Source organism: Zonotrichia albicollis, chromosome 1 (assembly GCF_047830755.1).
Source record: "Zonotrichia albicollis isolate bZonAlb1 chromosome 1, bZonAlb1.hap1, whole genome shotgun sequence".
Classification (NCBI taxonomy): Eukaryota; Metazoa; Chordata; class Aves; order Passeriformes; family Passerellidae; genus Zonotrichia; species Zonotrichia albicollis.
The window spans coordinates 121,369,608-121,392,806 of record NC_133819.1 but is presented as its reverse complement, the minus strand read 5'-3'; the positions used below and the strand labels follow the sequence as shown (position 1 = coordinate 121,392,806).

Sequence of the window (23,199 nt, the reverse complement as noted above, 5' to 3'; positions counted from 1 at the left end):
AGTTCTAGAGACTTGAAGTAAAAATAGCTTTGTTTTACTCAGAGACTCTTGTAAAGAAATGTTGCTTTCTTCAAAAATGAAGGAGGCTACTGGTGATTAGAAGTTTGCAACGTTAAGTCTTGGTTGTGGTAAGTAACCTGAAGTTGTTGACATAGGCAAACAGCATTTTGAAATAAACACAGGATTTAATGCCTCACCTGATACTGGGAGGCAAAAACTAAAGAAATAAACCCTGCAAGAGAGAAAAGAGTTATGGCTGTGAAGATCTGCATGCAGCTATTATTGATTAGCTCCAATAATGATATCCCTCCTGCAGCATTTCTGTCAAGTGATGGGTTTTGCCATCAATATCTGTCAAGAATAACCTGTGCAGACTTGCAAAGAAGCCTCCTGGTCATACAGATGTGCACGATTGGTGTATATGGATAATTCCAAATTGTTCAGAGCAATACTTAGGAGAGTAACACTTCATGGACACAATTAGAACTTAAGTAGATGAAAACAATGTTAATAAATGGAAATCAACACTACTATTTATCTTGTACCTGTTTCAAGTCCCTTTGGCCTTGGATTGCACTGCTTGTAACCTTGACAACTTCTCAGTTCCATAAGCTGGACATGCAATTGATTCAAAATGCCTCTTTCCACTGTGTGAACTGTATTGGTCAGCTGAGAAAGAGAGGAACCAGGGGAAATTATGCTTGTTAACAAAAATTAAGGAAAACCTGGAGGAGTCTGGTGAATGACATTTTGTAACAGGGAAAGTAGTTTACCTGATAGGGATCAGTGTTCATATCAAAATATTCCAAGAAGCCGGTTGCAAACTCACAAAACAGAAAATTGTGGGTGTCGTTAACTGTTCTCAAACACCAGTAAGTGTTGTTGTTGGAGCTTGTGCAAGCACAGAAAGAGCCCACTGTAATTATACAAACAAGTTATTAGTTTTAAGTCAGAAATAATATGCTTGTTTCTTCTACTAGTTAATCACAGTAATATAATACTAGCATTGCCTTAGGTTTTTCTTTAGGTTTATTTAGATTTGAGTACTCTGACTAGCTGTGAACACTTAATAAAAATAGGAATGGCATTACAATACAGTAACCCCTCTTTAGATTGTGAACTTTGTCAAAAGGACATCTTTTTACCCCGTGACTGCTGCTGAAGCATTGCCAGAATGCACAGCAATATGAGAACTATGAGAACTCGTTTTATAACTTTTTGTTACTCTGCAGTTAAAAAGAAATTAACTAATGTAATTGTTGTCTTTAAAACAAAAATCATGCATATGACTACTTTAAGAATATTTTAAAATGTAAAGTACATAGCAGAAGTCCTAGTACAATCAGAACAGATTATCTCTAGGAGACAATTTCTTTCTCCAAATGAAAAGATGTTCTTAGCAAATTTTCAGTTTGGGGTCAAATATATTGTAACTTAATCACCACCTGATCTTGAAATTTCTGCAAATAAATTTTTCAGTCACTTTTCTTTCTCCATCATCCCAAGTGAGGAAAATACTGGTTTTTAATGCTGAATCCTGTGAAAAGTTTTTCTCAATGGGATAGTATATAGATTACTCTGAAGTTTAAAGAGACAAAATCCTTTACCTCTAATATTTTGTTCATATACACAAGTGCTACGCAGTTGTGATTTTGAAAATATTTTAGCATATAAAAAGTGGAATAATGGGAAGAATTCATAAGGGATACTATCTGCATTTTGGTGATGATATGTTGTTTATTATATACTTTGAAATAAAAATGTTAAAGTAGGCCTTTTATGTGCTGAAGTTTTTGACAACATTAAAGGCCAGAATAATGCTCTTATTGCATGAAGTGGAAAACCAGTGATACAGCAGAGGATAACCTAGATCACATCTACATTTTGGCACAAGACTCACAGTTCCAGAATGGTGCTGTCTGCCAGTGGTTGTTGTCATGGGTGAAACATGTCAGCCCGGGAAGGCTACACTCATCTCCCTTCTTCTGGCGCCTTTTCCCCTTGCGCTCCTTCTTCCTTCTCCGGTTCTCCTTGAACAGCTGCAGTTTGCCATCCACCTCCTGTGCTGCCTCTCTGCTCAGGGAGGAAGATGGGCATGGCTGACTAAGAACAGTCTCTGTTTGGTTGACAACAGCACTAGTGGTTTCTACATCTTTCTGGATTTTATAAAGGTGAAAGGATGAGAACGGGACCTTCTAGCTCAGCTTCCCCAGCTGCTAGGAGAAGGTGCTCCCTTCAGCATGCATGAGAAAGGATGCACTGCTGCATTTAGGTTTTACTGGATCTTCTTAAAAAAATATTCATCAGTTTCTGATAGTACTATTTTCATCCTTTCTCTATCAATAGGTTGAAGAAATATTTTCCATAAACTTTCACAAGTTGGCCCAAAACTACTGAATGTTTGTGATAGCTTGCTACATGTGACCTTTTCTTCCCCTCACATCTCTCCACAAAAAACACAACAAAACCTAAACCAAAAAAACTCCCCAAATGCCCAAAACTACATTTATCCAGTCACCAAAAAGTCAGCTGTGAGAGTGAGAGGTTAATAATAGCCTTACTTGAAGGGATGAAGATGGCTCTTGAGTTTGTCTTGGGCCTTTACCCCCTTCTCTTTGTTGTAATAGCTACAGGGAAAAAATTTAGGAATTATTAATTAATTAAACTATTTTCAACACAAAACCAAAACAGAAATATACTACGGTTGACATTTTCTTAAGGAACTATACAGACTTAAAATTTTCACTTAATTTAAGGAAGTTCTAGCTGTGTGATCCTATGCTAGGTTATAGCAGAACTACAGCTGGATTCAAATATGTTAGTAGAATACAAACATATATAATCTTAAAATGTTAAAGTTTATTTTCTTGTGGTTCACAGTAGCTTCTACTCATGTCTAACTAAAAAAGAGGCCTACAAAGGTTATAAATATCAATAAAGCTTTGGTTTTCTATTTTCAATCTCCAAATCCCTGGAAAATGTATAAGCCTTAGAAATCAGAGTAGTATTCAGTATTTAGCACCACCTCTCTTACCTCTGTTTACTACAATCACATTCATCTGGTTTTCTTCTTTTTAGGTGCCCTCTAACTTCCCTCAAATTCTTAATTTTGTCTTGGAGAGCTTCAATCTGCAAAGAGGATATTTCTGAGTCAGAATTATTCTTTGCAAAGCTATCGGTGTAAAGACTTCACTGAGATTTTAAAATACCTCTTACCTCCTTATCAATGTAAGCCTTGTGATCCTTCCAGGCTCTGGCAGACTGGTACAGCTCCCTCTCACAGTGAATAGTGTCATTTGGAAGAATGAAACATCTGCAGATGTGAGTTTAAGAAACAGGAAAATGAAGGTCACTTGTTTCCCAGTTACCCACCCATTTTTTCGCTTTCTTTCAACATTCCTAATCAAAATTTTTACATTGTTAGTAAACAAATAAAAACTGTACAAGGTCTTCCTCTCTTGACTTAATAGCAGCAATTGCTTTTATCTGTTTTCTCTGGAAAACTTGTCATCCACAACAGATGGTCTGTGCATGCTAAGCAAAAAATGCAATACATTCTTATTTAATCAGAAATGAAATTGAAACTGAAGAAAATCTGCTCAGAAATTAAAGTTCCTTGTTAATCAAACGTGCCATCGTCTATTTAACCACCAGCTGCTGAGAAATACTTTCTCCTTGCCACATGAATGTGGCTCATCTTCCCAGCATGCAAAACACTCAAGAAGAGAACATAGAGTCAGAGGGCTGAAGATCAATATAATCAATAAAGACCAAGAAGAACCAAAGTTAGAAGAAAGAGTTCAAACACGTCATTAAAAGTCTACAGAGCACTTGAGTAAAAAAACAGCGCAATGACAAAAATATTCATAACTCTGTTTCTCTATTTGAAAAAACAGTTCTACCAAGAGGAAAAAAAAAAAGTACAAGAAAGACCAAGGCAGTGGACTGAGACAAAAAATCCAGCAGAGTGCAGGCTGGGCTTTCAAAGTCACCATGCTGACAAACAGAAATTCCTTAATTACAGAAACATAATTTTATAGACGGGACTTTTCTTTGGGTTGTCCTTCATCATTACCATTCTTTTAATTTTTGAGAAGAATAACAGAAAAAAGATGTAGATGGTTATCTCTTCCAATGTTATCCTATTCTGTTTTTTTCTTCACTCAAAGAATTCTGAAATAATGCTATTCTGTAAAGGTCAAAACACTTTATGGAGAAATCATATTTTTTCTGTAAAATGATTTAAAGCTTTAATAATTCCATGGCTGGAAATTATCAGTGTAAGAAAGGATAATTTCTACTATTCAAAACTAACCTTTGTATTCTCCTAAAAAAAAAAAAAAGACATAAACTCTATTTACATTTTACATATAATAAAAGAGATTCAACAAAGTTTTTTTTTTTTGCCTACATATTCCTGAATTTTGAAAGAAATCATAGTAACTTTTTGAAATGAAAAATTATTTTGAGATTTTTGCCTTTTCATTCAGATTTAGTGTATCTTGAATAAACAGGTCTAATGTATCTTAGCTAGTGCTAATGTCTGCAAACAACTAAGCTTTAAGAAACATGATGTAGCTGATCTAATCAGTCCCCATGTAGAGTGGGACTTCAGTAATCTCAGATTTAGGCCTCTATGATAAACTGTAGTCTAAACTTTATAATAAACAGCAGAAGCATTAGCTTAACAGGGTGATTAATCCATCACAAGATTCATATTTTGATACAAGGGATGAATTTCCCTCCAGAGATGTTTGCTCCTCCCTAGAAATAAAATCTAAACCAGAGGTCTCCATTTAAAATACACATACTAAATATAAATTATTCCACTTCCTAAAAGATACAACTCAGGTGTATCTAAAATCTATGATGTCAGTTTCAAGTTTCTAAATATTGTACAGAGGGAGAAAGAGTAGAGCTAGAAAATGAAGATTTGGTTTTAAGAAACAGAAACACCATACAGAGGAAGCAATCATACTTGTGTGTCACTCTGACAGAGCTGGGCTGACCCAAAGCATCAGCGCCATCAGCGACCATTGTGTCACGAGCAGCACGAGCAGTTTCCTCTCCTTCCTCCTCATTGTGACGCTTGGTGATACTTCTGGTCTTCAACACCTGCAGCTCTTCTTCTTCCAGATTTATGTCATATATCTCACCTTCAAATTCCACAGACAAGGACCGGGTTTGGCGAGTGTGGACAAATCGAGGTTTGTATTCTGAACCAGAAGAAACATTCACAGTCAAATATATATGTATACATAGGTACATACATGATCTGTGTCATGAACACAAAACATATTCCAAGGAGAAGAATGCAGTTCAATAAAACCAGTTGATATTTTCTGTGACTTTACAGAAACTTATTTAATGTTTTTTTGATACATTGTGCCCCACGGTTCCATGAGTAGCATGAAATTTTGGTTGCTCTGAGGTTTGCATTTCATGTTAGTCTGACCTTATGCTACAGTTAGCATCTAAGTCTTCAAATAAAAAACAGTATCTCTGAAATGAGATATTCAGAAAGAGACACTAAAAAAACAGAGAACACAGGATTAGCAGCCACTTTAGAAAATGAAATCATTCAGTACTGTGAAACAAGGCCACCATCTGTAAATTGGCATGTGACATGTTAATGCATACTTTAGAGCAAAAAATTAATTTTGAAAATTAATACCTTTTCTTTTTTAAAGGTAAGAATTTAGAGGGTAAGAATCCATCAGATATCAGTATCTGTATGTATCTATATGTATATATGTACATATACTTTGACATATATGTCATCTGTAATTATGTGATCACCAAAGAATTGCTGCATTGCAGAGCTACAGTGAGATTAATTATGCCACTTTTACCCCTTGAAAGCTCTAAGCTTAGTAGGGTCACAACTCTTTCAGTTACTGTGTATATGAGTAAGATTAACTGAGACAATTAACTCTTTTGAGAGGTCTTTAATTTCCTGTACAAGAGAACCTCTGTTTAGTCTCAGTCTGAAAGACCTTATTTACACTTTTTACTTCTTTTGCTAAATGCACTTGACCCAAACCAAGATGATAAAACTGACAGTCAATATCACACCAAAGCGTGTTGTGTCTAGCAATGGTGCCTTGCAAAGCCACACACACAGAGCTCTACACATACAAAATTAAGCTTGTAAAAAGTCAATTGTAGGGCATTTCCATTTGTTGCATCTATGCTGAGCACACCCATGTAACCTAACAATAATTTATCCAGCAGAAAACAGCATCTGTAAGAAAGTACTGCCTTTAGTAGGCAGCATCAGTTCTAGTGAAGTTTTTATGTTAGTGTCTTTGAGAGACAGGCTTACTCTTTCCTGCAAGAATCTTTTCAAGGAGAAGATAGTGAGCTTCATTGAACTTTTCATTCAAACCGCCCTGTACTAAAAATTTTCAGCAATCACCTGCTGCCAGGTGAAAAAAAGTCTCAGTCAAGGCAATGAGGACATTCATCTTCATAAACAGAAAAACTAGCCTCAAAGCATCTTTCTGGTCTGTAACCAAATGACTCTTTAATAAAATCATGTATAAGATTCATAGGGTTGGATGGGACAATTTCTTGCATTTGACAGCCTCTGATCATACTGCTTAGCAAACAAGTGGCTGAAAGGATGGAATATATAGGCATGTCATGCATGTGTCATCTGAAGACAAGCCTGAATTAGTAATTCCCTTCAAAATATTTCATCACTATGAGTCTTTCTCCATTCTACTCAGAGGAGTGTTAAGGCTGATTTGGAGGCAGAGAAAGGAAGAGATGTAAGAACATTGCAAAGAATTAAAGCATAACAAAACCACTTTTCTGATGCCTCCTTCAGATGTTTTCCATCCTTCCCCTACTTTCTCTCTCCAAGTAACTTGTTCCACTCACAATCCCCTTTCAGCCCTTGCTGGTGACTTGGCAGCACCTCTTTCCAAGGTACACAGAAGGTATCTCCCCACAAAAATATCCCTTGAGGGAACATTCCCCAGTTTGAGAATCACCCTGGCAGCCTGTGGCATGTACACTTTTCAGCAGAGCTCTGCCAGTACACACTGTGAGGTTCCTCAGGTCATACTAAACAAATGGAAGAAATTAGATCAGGACAGTATTTAGGCCAAACAATGAGACAACTTAAGACAGACAATATTGTGGTTGAATGTACAAAGAATACCAGGGATTCTTGTTCACATCCACAGTGTGGGGGGCTTTAAATCAGGAAATATTTGGAATGATATTGACATTATGTTTTTAGTTCATAGACATCTGTGCAGCACCTTCTAACTTTTGTTTCTCGTACAACTTCACTAATATCTTGCTTTGAAGATCCATCTTTATTTTATTCCCCAGTCTTGCACTCTCCTGTTGAAGAGCAGAACACAGCCTGCTCTTCAACAAATTCTAAAATCTGCTGCTATTGCTTCAGCTACAGAAATTCACTCGCATTGCTGGGCAGAGAGAAGAAAAAGCGTGCTCCATTTAAAACAACAGCCTCTTCACATAGGCTTCTTTTGTAGAAATCATTAGCAGAAAGAAACCCAAGTGCTACAGTCCTAAAACCCGCTCGTACAGTCGCTTCAGCCCCCGCTCCACTAGAGGACACTGTGATCTCGCTGTGTGTCCCTGCGGGGATCCCTCTACGCAGGGCAGGGAGAGGGGAAGGGAGAGCCGGGCAGAGTTCGGGTCCGAGAGCAGCCTCGGGGAGCACATGTGTGCCGGGCATCACCAACTTGCGAGTGAATTCAGCCTTAGCCATGCTACAGAACACTTGCCGCGGCCACCTCGGCAGGCAGCGGCCCGAACCACCGCGGGGCTGCCGTGTGTGAGCCGTGCGAGAGGTGGCACCAGAGCATCACCGCCACCAGCGCCGCGCCGCAGCATAAAGGCTGCTCCTCGCCCTGATCCGAGGGATAAATATCGTTGTTCTTGCTGCTGTTACAATCACAGAATGGTTTGCGTTGGAAAGGACGGAGAAGAATACCCAGTTCCAGCACCCCTGCCGTGGGAAGGAACACTTGCCGCTAGAACAGGTTGCTCAACATGGCCTTGAACACATCCAGGAATGGGGCATCCCCCTCTTTGGACAACCCTCACAGTACTGATTTTCTTCCTAATATTTAACCCAAACCTACTCTGTCCAAGTTTAAAGTGATTTCCCCTAGTCCTATCACTAAATGCCCTTGTAAATTCCCTCTCCAGTTCTAGGCCCACTTCAGGTACTTATTACAGAGTCAGTTATGCAGAACCTGACTACCAGTTCTGGACATCTTCATGAGACACGAAGGTGAAAGCAAGAGCACACTGGCAGGAAAATGCTCTGCTAGCCATTTCCCCCTGCTCTCTGCCTCAGAGTCCAAGAGATCAAGTAACACTTACTTTGCACATTAGGGTTTCTCAGGAACTGTCTTTGATTTTTCCTCTGGGCCCTGCTGTTCCGGTAATCAGTGTCTCCACAGTGGCAGTCCTTGTCTTTGCCGCCATAGCCCCGGGAGTGGAGGCTGCGCGTTCTCTTCCTGATGGCCAGGATGTCGCTCGACACCTTGCACTTGTGGATTCGGAGTTTGCCAGAAGCATCCTCTGTGCACTGCCACTTCTGCAAGAGAGAGACGTGAAGGTGATTTCCCAGCAGCCTTCCAAACTCTTGTTGCTTTCAGTAAAAGGAGACAGGTAAATTTATTTTTAAATTTAAGCAGTCCCTTAAATAACAAACTGAGAAGGGAAATATTTTAGGGCAAAAATTCAGGCACATTCTCCACAATGTCTTTTTCATGCTAGGAAAACATAAGCTTGAATGAAATCACCTCAAATCTGCATAAAATATACAATCCAGACAAAAAAAACCCAACAAAACCAACCACACATATATATATATAAATCAAGAGTATCTATACTACACACATCCCTGAAAAGAGCAACTTAAAAGTCTTAATTTACTGAGTCAAGGAATAGTAGCAAGGCAGTTGTCACCCACCCTTTTTCTTCTTTGAAAAAAAAAGTACTTTGTTCTTTGACATGGATTTTTCTAGCATGATTCAGGGAAAAATAAAAACAATCCCCAATCCATGGATGAGGAAGAACTGGTTCAGTTGTAGAGTCTTTTGGAAAGAAAAGAACAAATTGTGGATGTAATCTACAGAAAAATACATAAAGCATTCCCTACAGTCAGCAGGTGCCAGCAAGGGGAAGAACCTTAGGGACAGTAAAAAAGAAATTATCTTGGATAAACTCCTTTGGAGTTATAAGTCATGAGATTTGTATGAGACTTGGGAGGAAAAGCTCTGGAAGGAGTACCTGTATAAAGCATTGTGTGTGTGCTGAATATCAGAGCAAGTGTGGGAGAATGAAAGGAAACAGTTTTTTTTTTTCAGTTTGTCTGCACAATATCTGTCTGACTTAATTATCAACATCACTGAACCAGATGGAAGATTCCAGGTGGATTTTTCCAGTGGATCCCATCACCTTCACATTTCAAATTAAAAAACAACTGGGAGTTTAATTTCCTTTCCACATCATACTGTTTTAAAAAACCTAAATGTTGTTTAAAAACAAAAGAGATCAGAGCTCCTTTGCCCACACCCAAAGCTTGCCATACATGGCATTCACAATACACTACATAAAATAAGAAGTCTGTGAAGATTTTGTCAGCAGTAGTCTGAATAACAATAGGTAGAACTAGAAATAGCTCTGTTTATTTATAATTTTAATGCAATCATAAATTACTATTACTCAGTGAGTTTTGTTCACTTTTTCATCTTAAGCCACAATGAACAGAGTTTGCATACAAAGCACTAAGCTTGGCTGGATACTGCAAAGAACAAACTCAGTAATGTTATTGGTAACTGGAACCTTTTAGCTGCAGTTTGAGTAAAGTTTCTCTGTACTGTGTCCTTTTTTTGGTTCCCATGACTGAATAGCATAAGTAGCTTTCTCTTGCCTCATTAATAATAACAAGACAGATGAATGCTGGTCCTAATGGAGTTGCCAATCTAATTTTTGAAATGGACACTAATATCAGAGCATGAACATTTCGGTAAGCTCCATTAACTAATGGCTGCTCTGGACTGTTTTGGGGATGTTGTCATGCTGACTAAAGAATGGAGAAAGAAAACTGAGCCTCAGGTAGATTTTCTGGCCTGATAACCCGAGGAATGAGCTGATGTGAGTCTGAACCACAGCACCATGAGTGCACTCTCTGGCCTAACATGTGGGCTGAATTAAAGATAGATTCCATGCTGAGATCGTCCTGTGGATTGGCAGGACTCTGATCTCAGAACAGTAAGCCATGTGTAAAAGCACCTTAATTTGAACAAGTCCAATAACTGGCAGAGAAATTACACTTGTGCCCAGACTTTCAGTGTAAAGGTACATCTATAAGTGACAATGTAACTTTCTACAAGAAAAGGTGTCCAAGAGCTGTAAAGCTTTGCTCATTTTACTCTCCCATAGCATGTGCTCTCTTCCTTCTGCAGCAAGAGATGATTGTTACAGGATAAGAGTTGACTGCACCACTATATTTCCTGTCTTTATCGGGTACATGTTACATTTATAAACATATGGCACTGGCTTTTAAGGAGTCTCAAAAGCAGCATTTTAAAGTAGAATAAGTATTCTCTTTGTCTCTTTGCATTAATCATAGCAAGAGGTTGTAGGAGTGGCTTCAATAACCTTTTAGATCGTTTTTAACAGTATTATGACTAACACTGAAACAACACGCTCTGTGTCTAGTACAAGCCAATAATAGTTCCCTATTTAAAACAGGGATTAAATGTGATTCATTTCCTCTTTTATTTTCCTTTTTAAAATTTTACTTTAAAAAGAGTGTCATTATAAAGATGCTTTGCAGTTCTAAGATGGAATTTTCAGTCTAACTTTCCTGAATCCTTGCCCATGCCAGCACAATCAGACACTGAGCGTGCCTTATGCAGTTAAATCATAATGGTTCTTCTGCTCATCTTTAGATCTATAAAATGCATTAATGCACATAAAGGAAGATTCTGGCTGAATGCACTGCCATATCCCCTGTTTTCTACCTTCTTTCCCAGTTTGAATAACAAACTATTCTTTGAAGGTCAGGACTATTAATTTTGGTTTCTGGATCACTATTTCTCCATCAATTAAATAACCCCATTAGCTAACACAAGCTAAATATGGCTTAATAAAATTTTAATTTGTATATGTTTTCTTATTTTCCCCATGTTTATCTTCTTTCTTACAGTGATATTTCACAAGACACCTTAGACAATCTAACAATTCACTGTTGCCATAGGAATATAGGATAGACCTTGCTTCTGGCTGCCTGTTGATTTAGGGACCCTTGCACTGATTTATTTTCATCTTGGTAGGAGAAAAGAGAACTAACTCAGAATTAAAACTCTAAACGAATAGTAGAGAAAAAAACCAAGCTCCTGACATTTGGCTGCAACAAGCTGTTATATTGTTTCAGTCATGTTGTGAAACTTCATCTGTGTCAGCCTTTTTCCTTGTCATTGACTCATCTTTTCCTTCTTTCATCTCATTTCATCACCTACCCTCCAGCCACTATTTCCCTCTCACCTCAGCTCCCTGCCTTCAGTTCACATTCCTCCTCAATTTAGGTTCAGAAGGAAAGCAAAGGTGAAAAAGGATCTTTAATGCTTCCACACCAGTGGAGCCCTGACACCCCACACCTGAAAGCTGATGGAACTCAGCCCACTGGGAGGAGCTTTGCTAGTTTACAGCCACCCTGAACCAAGCAGGGTTTGTTCTGCATATGCACTTGGAGCCTTGGCTGGGTTTGTGTGTGCTGGCTGCCAGCTCTTCCCAGTGCCTTCCCTGCCCCGTCAGCAAATTGCAAAGGAGCTTAGGGGAGATAAAAGTGTCAAAGGACTGAGCAGCTAAGGACTTTGGATTTGTCTTGTTTGAAAGAAACAGCCTGAGGGGCAATGTAATTTCTCTTCACAGCTCTCTGAGGAGGGAAAGCCGGCAGGGTGATGTGGATTCAGTGATAGGACATGTGGGAATGGTTCAAAGTTGTGCCAGGGGAGGTTTGGATTGCACATTAGGATGCATTTCTTTACCAGGAGAGTGGTCAAACACTGTACAGGCTTCCTGGAGATGGAGTTGTTGCCCCAAGCCTGTCAGTGTTCAAAAGGCATTTGGAAAGTACTGTAATGACACACCATGGAAGTGGCCAGGCAGTCAGACTCAATGATTGTTGTAGATCCCTTCCAACAGAAATAGTTCTGTCCTATCCTATTGTGCTGATTTAGGCTGAGGTAGAGTTAATTTTCTTCACAGTGGCTGGTATGGGGCTGTTTTGTATCTGTGCTGAACACAGGGTTGATAATATAGAGGTGGTTTTTTATTGCTGAGCAGGGCTTACACAGAGCCAAGGCCTTTCTGCTTTTTCTGGTGCCACGCTGGTGCAGAGCCTGGGTGTGGCTGGGGGGGCTGGGAAGTGACACAGCTGGGACAGGCAACCCCAACTGACCAAAGGGATATTCCAGACCGTAGGACATCACACTCAGTACATAAAGTTAGGGCAGAAGGGAACATTTGGAGTCATGACCTTTGTCTTCCCAAGTCATTGTTACATGTCATGGAATTCTGCTCTCCCAGAGATAGCTGAAAAACTGCCTGTCCCTGGGAAGGAGTGAATGAATTCCCTCTTGTTTTGCTTGTGTACACTGCTTTTCCTTTCCATATCAAACTTTATCTCAACCCACGAGTTTTCCAGCTTTTGCTCTTCCAATTCTCCATTTGATCCCACTGGTGGGGGAGAGAGTGAGTGGCTGTGTGGGCTTAGTTGCTGGCTGGGGTTAAACCACTACACCTATCCTATCCTATCCTATCCTATCCTATCCTATCCTATCCTATCCTATCCTATCCTATCCTATCCTATCCTATCCTATCCTATCCTATCCTATCCTATCTCCTATCCCATCCCATCCTATCCTATCCTATCCTATCCTATCCTATCCTATCCTATCCTATCCTATCCTATCCTATCCTATCCTATCCCCTATCCTATCCTATCCTATCCCCTATCCTATCCTATCCCCTATCCTATCCTATCCTATCCTATCCATCTCCTATCCTGTCCTATCCTATCCTATCCTATCCTATCCTATCCTATCCTATCCTATCCTATCCTATCCTATCTCCTATCCCATCCCATCCCATCCCATCCTATCCTATCCTATCCTATCCTATCCTATCCTATCCTATCCTATCCTATCCTATCCTATCCTATCCTATCCTATCCCCTATCCCCTATCCCCTATCCCCTATCCCCTATCCCCTATCCTATCCCCTATCCTATCCTATCCTGTCCTGTCCTGTCCTGTCCTATCCTATCCTATCCTATCCTATCCTATCATCCTATCCCATCCCATCCCATCCCATCCCATCCCATCCCATCCCATCCCATCCCATCCCATCCCATCCTATCCTATCCTATCCCCTATCCTGTCCTATCCCCCATCCTGTCCTATCCTGTCCTATCCTATCCTATCCTATCCTATCCTATCCTATCCTATCCTATCCTATCCTATCCTATCCTATCCTATCCTATCCTATCCTATCCTATCCTATCCTATCCCCTATTCTATCCTATCCTATCCCCTATCCTTCAGAAGTCGTGCTGCTTTAATCTCTGCCAAACCTGAAGTTTAAACATGTAAATACCTGTGCCTGTTCCTCAGTGTTGAGGCAAGCAAGGCAACGGTGCTGCAGCAGGAGCTTTTCCTTGGATAATGGCACTAGCATGATGCACTTTCTTCCGGGGATAGATGTTTGTCCTTATAATGGCATTTCAAAGACAAAGGGTAGGACATGGACTGGTTAAAAGGGATGGTTTGTCCTTGGTGGCTTTGCTTTGCCTTGCTACCTGGCACAGCTCCAGTTATGACTTGTAAGGAAGACAACACCAATTGTCTTCATAACTACTTGGGGTCTCAATTTCCTGGTATTAATCAGTTGTGCCACAGCCTTAAAATTAAGTCTATTTCATTACTGCTTATAATTAAGGCATAAAAGTATATATTCAGAATGAATCATTGTGATGTGCTCCACTGTAAATAGCTACTTAGGCAAGACTTCCAATCAGCTTTGTGGACTTAATAGACTGTGATGCATTTGAGACAGTTGCTGCTCCCTTATATAGAGGGGAAATGAATTAGACAAGTCATGAAAAATGTCCCAACAGTAGGCAAGCTAAAGGTTTCTATGAAATGTAAACACCTAGTATTTGCAGTAGACACGTCAGTGTTAAATACCTTGTCAGATTTTATCACAAAGTTATGAAACCCTGCAAAACATGCAACCAGAAATATAACATAGCAGCAATATTTTTACAGGTGCTTTTTCATTTTTGTAATGTATGACTGACTTTGAGTATTATTGCTCAGCCTAGGGAATGTTAAGATAAGGCCTGAAAAATGAAGACTTCATGAATTTAAACATGTCCTCAAGATCTCATTTCCCTTTTTTCCTGTTTCAAAAAGTACTCTCCAAGTTTGAAAAGACTATAGATGGAAATACCGTCACAGGCTGAATATGTGTGCACCATTTTCCTTCATTAGCAGCAACCAGACCTGGGGGACTGCCAGGGGACTTGATGTGATAATGCTGGAAAAGGAGTCTGGCTCAGGGCTGTGCTACTGCAATCAGAGCTGTCTTGCTTTTGCTTTCTCTGGGCCATTAGAAGAGGCTGTGTCACACAACATATTGAAAAGTTCCCTGTAATTAGTTGTCTATGGTAAACAGTACAGAGCAGCAGCAGTTCATTTCTGCTGAACTGGACCTGAATACTGAGAAATGCCTGCTGGTTAAGGTCATGTCCTCTGTGCATCCTCACAGAGCAGAACTGAACCCTGGTGCTGACCAAGGCTCCTGAATGCCCCTGGAAATACTAATCTGTGTTGTTTCATCTCAGCAGTACTTCAGCATTGCACATGAGTGCAGCTGTTTAACAGGGATGGTTTGCCAGGTTCACTCAGGAAATTTGGAATTGCTGCATTTTTGTGGGAAAAAAAATCTCCTCCTCCGTTTTAGAGCTGAGTAGATGCAGCCTGTAATGGCAGATCCCAAGTTTTGTGCCACTCTCTCGTAAATGAACCACTTTCTGTTGAATCATGCTCCAGAGTCTGACAACATGAATATATTCAAAAGCAGTTATTTACATACAGCCTTAGCCCCTGAGATGTGTTCCTAAAAAATGCAACGATCGTGGTTCAACAGATAGGGAAGAAGTTTGTCCTACAAGAACTGATGGGCAGAAATGTATGACAGGCTTTAGAAATACTTTCAGATAAAGGCACAGGGATGGAGTTGGAGGAAAAAAGGAATGAAGGAATTAATCACTAGATAACAGAAATAGCTATATAAAAATTAGCAATTTTGAGCTACATCACAAGCTTATGAAAAGAAAGAAAGAGAAAATTGCCTAGGAATTTTACAGACTATAAAATTTTGCATTCTTGCTGTATGGGCAAGATTGATTTTAAGTGTCACAGTTATAGCAGTTCTCTAGTTATAAAATATGCATGAACTGCACTGTCAGCTCTAGAAATGTAGGCACCTAGGTCAAGACAGCAAATATTTCTCCTGCATAGCATTCTCTACAAATCTATTAACTTGCCTGTAGTTACAGCTCAGCATCAAGAGACTTCTGTTGTTATCCAATAAACTTCCACTATCACGTGCAAACAAATAGGAGCTAATGAAAAGGATAAATTTAATCCTTTAGCTATAAATAGTAATACCAATAATAATCTGTTACTATTGTGTCATACACATTTAACTTGCAGAGGACTTAGCTTATATTCCATTTCACTAGATACTTTAGAATGGAAACTCTGCAAAAAGATAACCTCAAAGGAGTACTACAGCAAGTGTTAAAAATAATTCTTCCATAAACTGTGTTTTCTGTCTAGACATTTTTGGTACAGAGAGTTACTTTAATAGAGGTTTAAAGAATTTGCTTTGTTAAGAACTGTGCCACTCTACCATAAAGGTCTTTCTGTTAGAGAGCACCAGTAAGATGATAGTGAAAATGTTGAACACAGTTGTGCATTGAAAGAGATGAAACCAGTGAATCCAGTAATCTTCCTGGAATATCTCTGGATTTTATCCAGAATAGATTTCATACGTCCAATTAAGAATTGCTTGAATTTAAAGGATTGTCAAATCTGGGAAGAGCTGCTCTCTGTTTGATAAAAACTTAAATATTTAGGCTGAAATGTGAACTATTTAGGCTGAAATATGAAATTCCATGCCTAGAAAGATTATTTTTACAGATAAAGGAACTTATCTTCATATTTGGTTTCAACTCATAAACAGAGTGGTATTTTAACTAGAGGTATCATAATTTCTGGCAATTCCTATGAATTCTTGAGCAACTAAATAGCAGGCAAGTTTCTGTCAGCTGTGAGAAGAGACAGCTTTGAATCAATGCTCTGATAAAACAGGTTGATCAGCAAGTGCTTTTTGACTCCTGCAAGTCAGGAGGTTGTTCTGGAATCTGGAGAATCCATGAGTGATGTTAATATGCCACAGCATAATTTTAGTTGGGTTTTAGTGGGTGCTCACGGTCTGGCTGTCAGTGGCTGGCCAGCCATCTGACACTTCTGGCCAGCTCTTACCAATGTATGTGTTTTTATTCATACTCTGCAGCTGGTCATAAAGCTGACCTATACAAATGTATGGTCTGTGATATTTATTTTATGAGAACATAGATACTCGAGCCAAACCAGACTACACCTAATAAGCCCCATTCTAATTTCCTTTACAATATTATCTGTGAGCTGATTGATGGCAAGTGCTCTTTCAGTATGGCAAATAGATATTCTTTCAACTGAATGCTGATATGATAATTTGATAAATATGAATATCAATAATGCAATTAAATTCTTATGCTAGGTTTTTAGAGGGTAAAAAATACGTGAGAAATAGGAGCACAGGCTACAAAACATGCTTTTTGGATCAGAGCCAGAAGAATCTTGCACATTTACCACAAAGCTGATGTTTGGATTCAGCAACATGTCTCCAGTGACTACCCGTAAAACCTCAGATCACGGTAAAATACACTGAGACCTAATCTAACTAAAAATCTCACTGTACAGTCTTCAGGCATTTTCTCCAAATGAAACATTATTTCCTCAGGGTAGTTTTGGGATGGAGTTCCTCAGGAGGAAACTCAGTATTATGCATCTCTAAAGCTGAGGCACATGAAAAGAGGGCACAGGGAAGGTGCAGCTACAACGTTGTACCTGTCCAGCACAGTGTGAGCTCATGTGCATGCGTGCCGTACCAACATGGGCAGCACGATGCATTTTCCTGCTCTGCCCACTGTCAGTGCTCACTGGAGCTGGCAGAAGGCCATGGATCTTTACAAGTTTCAGACCTTTGCTGTTCACAAACTGGCAGGTAGTGTCGAGCAGATGGTAGGAGATGTATGCCCATAAAATAAACAGACCCATGTCTGGGTTTCGCTGCTGAGTCATCCAATCTAAGAGCTGAAATATTAAACCCAGTGCTTCATAGTCCTCATTGTGAGAGGGTGGTTCTTTTTTTTTTTTTATTCTATTGGGAAAATTTTAAAAAAAGATTGTGGTTTGTGTAATTTTTCTAAGAGGATGAAAATGCATATTTGGCTATGGATTTGATACTGATTATAAATAATGGGTTGAGCAGTACACTGGAGACATCCAGCCTATCAGTCACCAGACCTCATAAGGTAACTGTGATCTGGGAAAGAGTGTTAGGTCCCAGAAGTCAAAATTATGCCTTAGGAAAATTCCTATGACTCAGACCAGAGAGAAAAAGAATAAATACTTATGAATTAACTCAACTCCTTAATTACACGTTTAGGTAAGGGAAGAGAGAAAGAAAAAGTATAAATGAAAACACAGTTAACATGGTTTTATTTGATATTTGCTAAGTATCCAGAAGAATTTCATGAGTGAGAAGATGGAATGAGTTCAAGAAAAATAACCTGCTGGAGGATTTAAGAGCAGCTTGCCTCTAAACCTCCTGAACTAACATATATTCTTGTCTCAGGTCATTCCAGTGGAAAGCTGAGAAGAGATTTGTGTCATGATAAGGTTGTATTAATCCAGAGAAACATTTGTTCACATGTTATTTTTTCTGCTCTGTTGGAAAATTAACAAAGCTTTATTACAAGCTGACACCAAGTGTTTCCCATATTAAAACAAAAGCAGAGTTATGCTGCAGATGAGTGCTGCAGATGAGCACTGTAGATGAATCAATATTTCTGTATGGTGTAGCTTATTACTGAGAAGGTAAATATATATCAATGAAATATTAAAATACCCTGCAAACCATTTAAGTGTTAAAACCCATCAGCATCCACTGCTAAACCAACTGGGCTCAATCAGGTGACCTCAGTAAGTTACACCATGTAAACTGGTGACAAATTTGGCATATGAACTATGAACGAAACCTCCTGTTCCCATCACAATTTCTTGAGCATTCTCTCATTGGAGATGTGGAGGGAACACAAAGGAAATGTCTACCCCTCTCCAAGCCCCAAGCTGAGCAGGGAGCCCACCAGCTCCTGCTCCCTTTTCCAGGGGAGTGAATCTGGCTGATGTGACAGGACTGTCTGTGCTTTGGGTGAGCACACGTCAACAGCTGGGGCAGGGCAGGGGCTGAAATCTGGTCCATACCAAAATACGACATGAGCAGGTGACCCATAACTCACAAGTTCATAAACAGCACTTCCCAAGTTATGAAGTTGAGGAGGAAGAAGAAAACATGAAATCCTCAAGGCTAGGTACTAAGCAAGTAAATATTAAGAGCATGCACTGAAGGAACATCTGGAGATCATTTAGTTCATCCTCCTCCTCAAAGCAACAACATTATTAGGTTTGGATGTATCCTGGAGTGGACTTTCCACAGCCTCTTTGGGCTCCAGTTCTTAATCATATTTATGGTAACACTTTTTTCCATGCAGCTCTTTACACTTTCCCTTGATGCAACTTGTCTCTGACTGATAGCCATTTTGCTGTGCACCTCCAAGACATACCTGGGTCTGTCTTCTCTCTAATTAGCCATTGGTTAATCAAAGGAAACAATTAGCTTCTTCCTTTGCCTTCTCTTCCCCTGGCCAAACAAACTTCTGCCCCTTCTCAGTACCTCCACCCCATCTCTGGGGTCCTCCCCTGGACTTGCTCCAGCGCACCAAAGTCCCGCTGCTGCCGGAGATCCCAGCCCGGATGCAGCATTCCAGGTGCAGCCCACAGGCACCAGGGAGAGGCGAGTGCTCACTTCCCACGACCTGTTAGCAGTGTTCCTGCTAATGCAGCTCAGCAGGAGCTCCTCTCCTTGGCATGGGCTCACTGCTGACCCACGTCAGTGACTGCTGGAAACAAGTCAGGAGTGAACAGATCCCATGCACATCTCACTTCTGAGATGTTCCCAAGGAGGTGGGTGAGCGCTTGGAAACTGTCCTCCCATAAAGGGGATTATGCAAATACAGCAAGGGGACAGTGATCTACAATGTGATCTACAATGGAAGTGATGCCATGTCAGTGGTGCTGGAAAATTTAAATACATTAAAAACTAACAGTGAAAGTATTTTATATTTATGTTTTACAGATGTTTAGTATTTTCTCTTCAACCCCCCCCCCTTTTTTTAAGTCTATCTATTTTCAGATACACATTGGGCATAAAAAAAAGAATTTTGAAACTTTTGATTAAAAAATTATTATGCTAGATTCCTATATTTTCCTTTCTTTTAAAGAGAAAACAAGCTGAAGCAAGTACTATCCTGAATACCTCAGCCTTGGAGATTTTGGAACTAGCAGATCTCAGGATCACACCTCATTTTAATACAGGAAAAATCTTTTTTTTCTTTTTCAGCTTCCTTGTGTTCTCCTTTTCAAATAAACGGAGTATTGACTAGAGTAAATTTAAATAAAGAACAAGCTTTTAGTGGTGTATTAATTCCCCAAATGCTTATTCTTAGTTTCAGACATTTAGCAACAGCTTCCCACAGACCAGTAATTTCACTATTTTAGAATGTCAGCAATCACTCATTCTGTGAATGTAATTTTAATTTAACTGATGTTAACTGTAACTGATTAGAGTAAATGTAGGGAAGTATTATAAACGACCATAATTTAAATGAAGATTTTATTTCTATATATGCACCTATGTAATTGAAATCAACAAATCTCAAAAGATAAAACAAAGTTAATTCATGTACACCAATACTTTCTCTTTTCTAAGAAGTGCAAAATGACTACAGCAAATCTGCTGCAGGAACCTCGTATTAAACTCTGATGGCTCAGAAATGCACACTGGAACACATGACTAAGGTACATTTATTAACTACTAACTTTTTTCATTTGAAGAACTTCTCTACCCAGAAAAAAATCCTGCAGGTTCTTATTTCACATTGCAATGCCTCACTGAAGTTCATATTAGTCCAGTGCTGGTCTATAAATTCACACTTTACCTATTGTATGCTTACTTTCCTGTGAGCACCACAGGTAGTCTGTCCTTGAGAGAGAAACTGGCCTTGTTTCCCAGGACTGCATGAGGGCAGATGGAGTGGGAGGAGTGGGTCTGTGCCCCTCGGGCTGAATGAGCCCAGAGGATGCTCCACACCTCACGACGCTCTGCCCAACAGAAGTTTTCCATAGGAATATTTAACTTCAGCACTCCTGCCGGAAGCCTTCAGGATGTTGGAATTATCAGGGACAGCCTTAGTCTATTTTTTAAAGAAAACAATGTGTACAAACCAATGCTGTGTCTAAAAATTGTTCTCAAGAATGTCAGCTCAGCCCCGTCTTTCATCCAGCTGTGAGGGATGGCTGCTGGGCTCCGTGCAGCCAATGCACCTTCAGCATTGAAAAGACCTTGATGAGAGTTTGTAGGTGGGAGACCCACTACAAACAATATTGCTCTTGTAGCCTCCTTGCTGCCATTCTTCCTTCACCCTTTGATCAAACTGGATTCACCAATACGGGATTCACCAATGTAGGATTCACCAATAGGATCTACTGCCCTGGGCTGAGGACAGGCCTGTGAGCAGGTTTTCCTACTGCTTCAGGTGTGATGTCTAGTCAGGACACTTAACCTTTTCTATTCATATGCGGAAAAGTAGTTATTCCAAACCTGGATTTTGGCATAAGAGGCAAAAATGTAAGAAATAATTGCAAAGAAAATATTTTGTTACTTAAAATTTAGCATCTTAGTGTCTAACAGTCTAAATTACTTCACTGATCTCCTTTAGTTTTTATAAAGCATTCAGATTTTCAAATTTAATCTCTGTTTACAACAGCAGTGCTTGAACTCCTGAAAACTTTACCCCTGGGTGAGACTGCGATATTGTGTATATCCCTTCAAAAGTGGCAGCATTTAAGGAGCATGTGTGAGGTAAGAGCCGTGACAGAGGACCCGGCGGAGGATGTGACAGCCGAAACATTAATCCAGTGCAATCTGTGATTACCCGAGAATTGCTGTAACCCTACACTCCACAGGAGGCGAAGGGGCAGGGCAGGGCCGGAGCCTTTCCCCAGGCGGGCTCTCGGGCCGAGCGCGGCCTGCCCGGAGCCAGGCGCCCTGGGTGGCGCGGAGCGAGCGGGCCCGGCCCGGCACAGAGCGGCCTTTGTGCCCTCGCTCCGCTCCGCAGAGCCGGCCCCGAGCTCAGCCAGGCCCTCGGCTGCCGGCAGCGCTCCGAGCAAACATCTGAGGGAAAGCACAGCGCCTGCCTGGGAGAAATCACCTCACACTTCTGCGGGGAGGTGTGCGCGGACGGGGATGGACTGCAGGGACGGCAAGGCAGGCACTGCCTGGGGCCCCCAGCGTGTGCCCCAGCGTGGCTGGAGGTGGCGTCAATGAGAAGGATGCACATCTCCCCAGTAAATCCATCTTCGTATGTTACCATAGGTATTGCATTAATTCAGGATGGATTGAAGAGAATTTGGAGTCAGAATCACTTAATTTAGCTCTCTTCCTGTGCGTGCACTGTAGAAATGCAGGTGTAAGCATAGTAGTCAAGGGTGCAGTAATTTCTGGTTTTATGAGCATGCAATTAGACCTTTGTATCAGAGTCAGATGTTATACTGAAATCACTAAAGCTGCAAGAAGAAAACATAATGTTTCGGTATGGGTATGCCTGAATCCGTACAGTGACCTGAAATAGGGAGTGTTTCTGGGCAAGGAGACCCTTCTGTTTTAAGTGTTTCAATAAATACTAAAAGATGGTGATTACTAAGCATGCTGTTCAGTTGTTCATCCCAGCAAATGAATTAATTTGTAACCTTAGGACTAACCAGCTTGTTTGGTAGTTCTGAACTAGCCCAGTGAGTCCAAGCTTTCACAGCTTAGAAAGATTCTCTCCCTTTTTAACTATTATTACCAAACTATCTTGCATATTTATCAATGCACATGATCAAAGAAAAAGTAGTCATTTCACGTTATGTTTGGCAATGGGAGTTTTACTATGAGCTCCATACTAGGACAACAAATGTAGGACCAGGTCTTCAACACCTTGAATTTGACCACTGCTTAGAGAAATTTTGTCTGGTTTTCTTTTGCTCTGAAGATATTAACAACAGTGATCTTTTAGTTACCTTCCAAAAGCCATATTCTTCAAATTCTTTTGACCCATAGTGTAAAATGTGTATTTCCCTGTGACACCTAGAAAACTGCAGTTACTTGTGGCTTACCTGTCCTGGTTGTTCACAGGCTGTCTGGTATCTTGCTTGTTGGCATAATTCTTTTACTCTCTCATATTTTGGTAGTTGATTAGACTGCTGAGTGTTTTTGTTGGGTTCCTCCTTCTTGCGTAGAAATTTGCTTAAAAAAAAATAAAGTGGAGTGTTTTAGGTACACTGTTCCCTAAGGAAGAATTTAACTTGAACAGTGAAGCTACTTGAAGGTTTATGTCTTAGGGAAAAAATCCCCACATTTCTGTTACTGACTTTCGATGTAGGTCACATACTGAAAAAAAGCCTCAGGTGACTGGCTGAAAATTGCCAGAAGATAAATAAGTGCTGCTAAAATATGTCTAACTGGTACAGTTCAGCACCATTCATACATAAATGTAGGTTTTTACAAAATGCAAAACTCTTTGAAGCAATACTTTCTTGGCTGGCAAACACAGCTGAAGACACAACAGGACTTTCATACTGAGCACAAGCTCGGCTGTATCTTACATATTACGATGTGTCTTTCATGCACTGCTTTGTAATA

At 40.1% G+C, this 23,199-nt stretch overlaps 1 protein-coding gene across 21 annotated transcripts in view; it reads right to left on the bottom strand.

The window, feature by feature from the left end:
- Positions 1-23,199, bottom strand: part of SULF1 (sulfatase 1) — a 188,024-nt gene that overhangs the window by 10,994 nt on the left and 153,831 nt on the right. For all 21 annotated transcript variants that reach the window (XM_074552222.1, XM_074552199.1, XM_074552132.1 and 18 more), the window contains 9 exons: positions 22,674-22,803; positions 8,371-8,587; positions 4,979-5,216; positions 3,217-3,313; positions 3,035-3,129; positions 2,562-2,627; positions 1,901-2,073; positions 774-916; positions 546-669 (listed from right to left, as the gene is read on the bottom strand). In XM_074552222.1, coding sequence (XP_074408323.1) covers positions 546-669; positions 774-916; positions 1,901-2,073; positions 2,562-2,627; positions 3,035-3,129; positions 3,217-3,313; positions 4,979-5,216; positions 8,371-8,587; positions 22,674-22,803 — 1,283 coding nt within the window. The remainder of the gene's footprint in view (positions 1-545; positions 670-773; positions 917-1,900; positions 2,074-2,561; positions 2,628-3,034; positions 3,130-3,216; positions 3,314-4,978; positions 5,217-8,370; positions 8,588-22,673; positions 22,804-23,199) is intronic.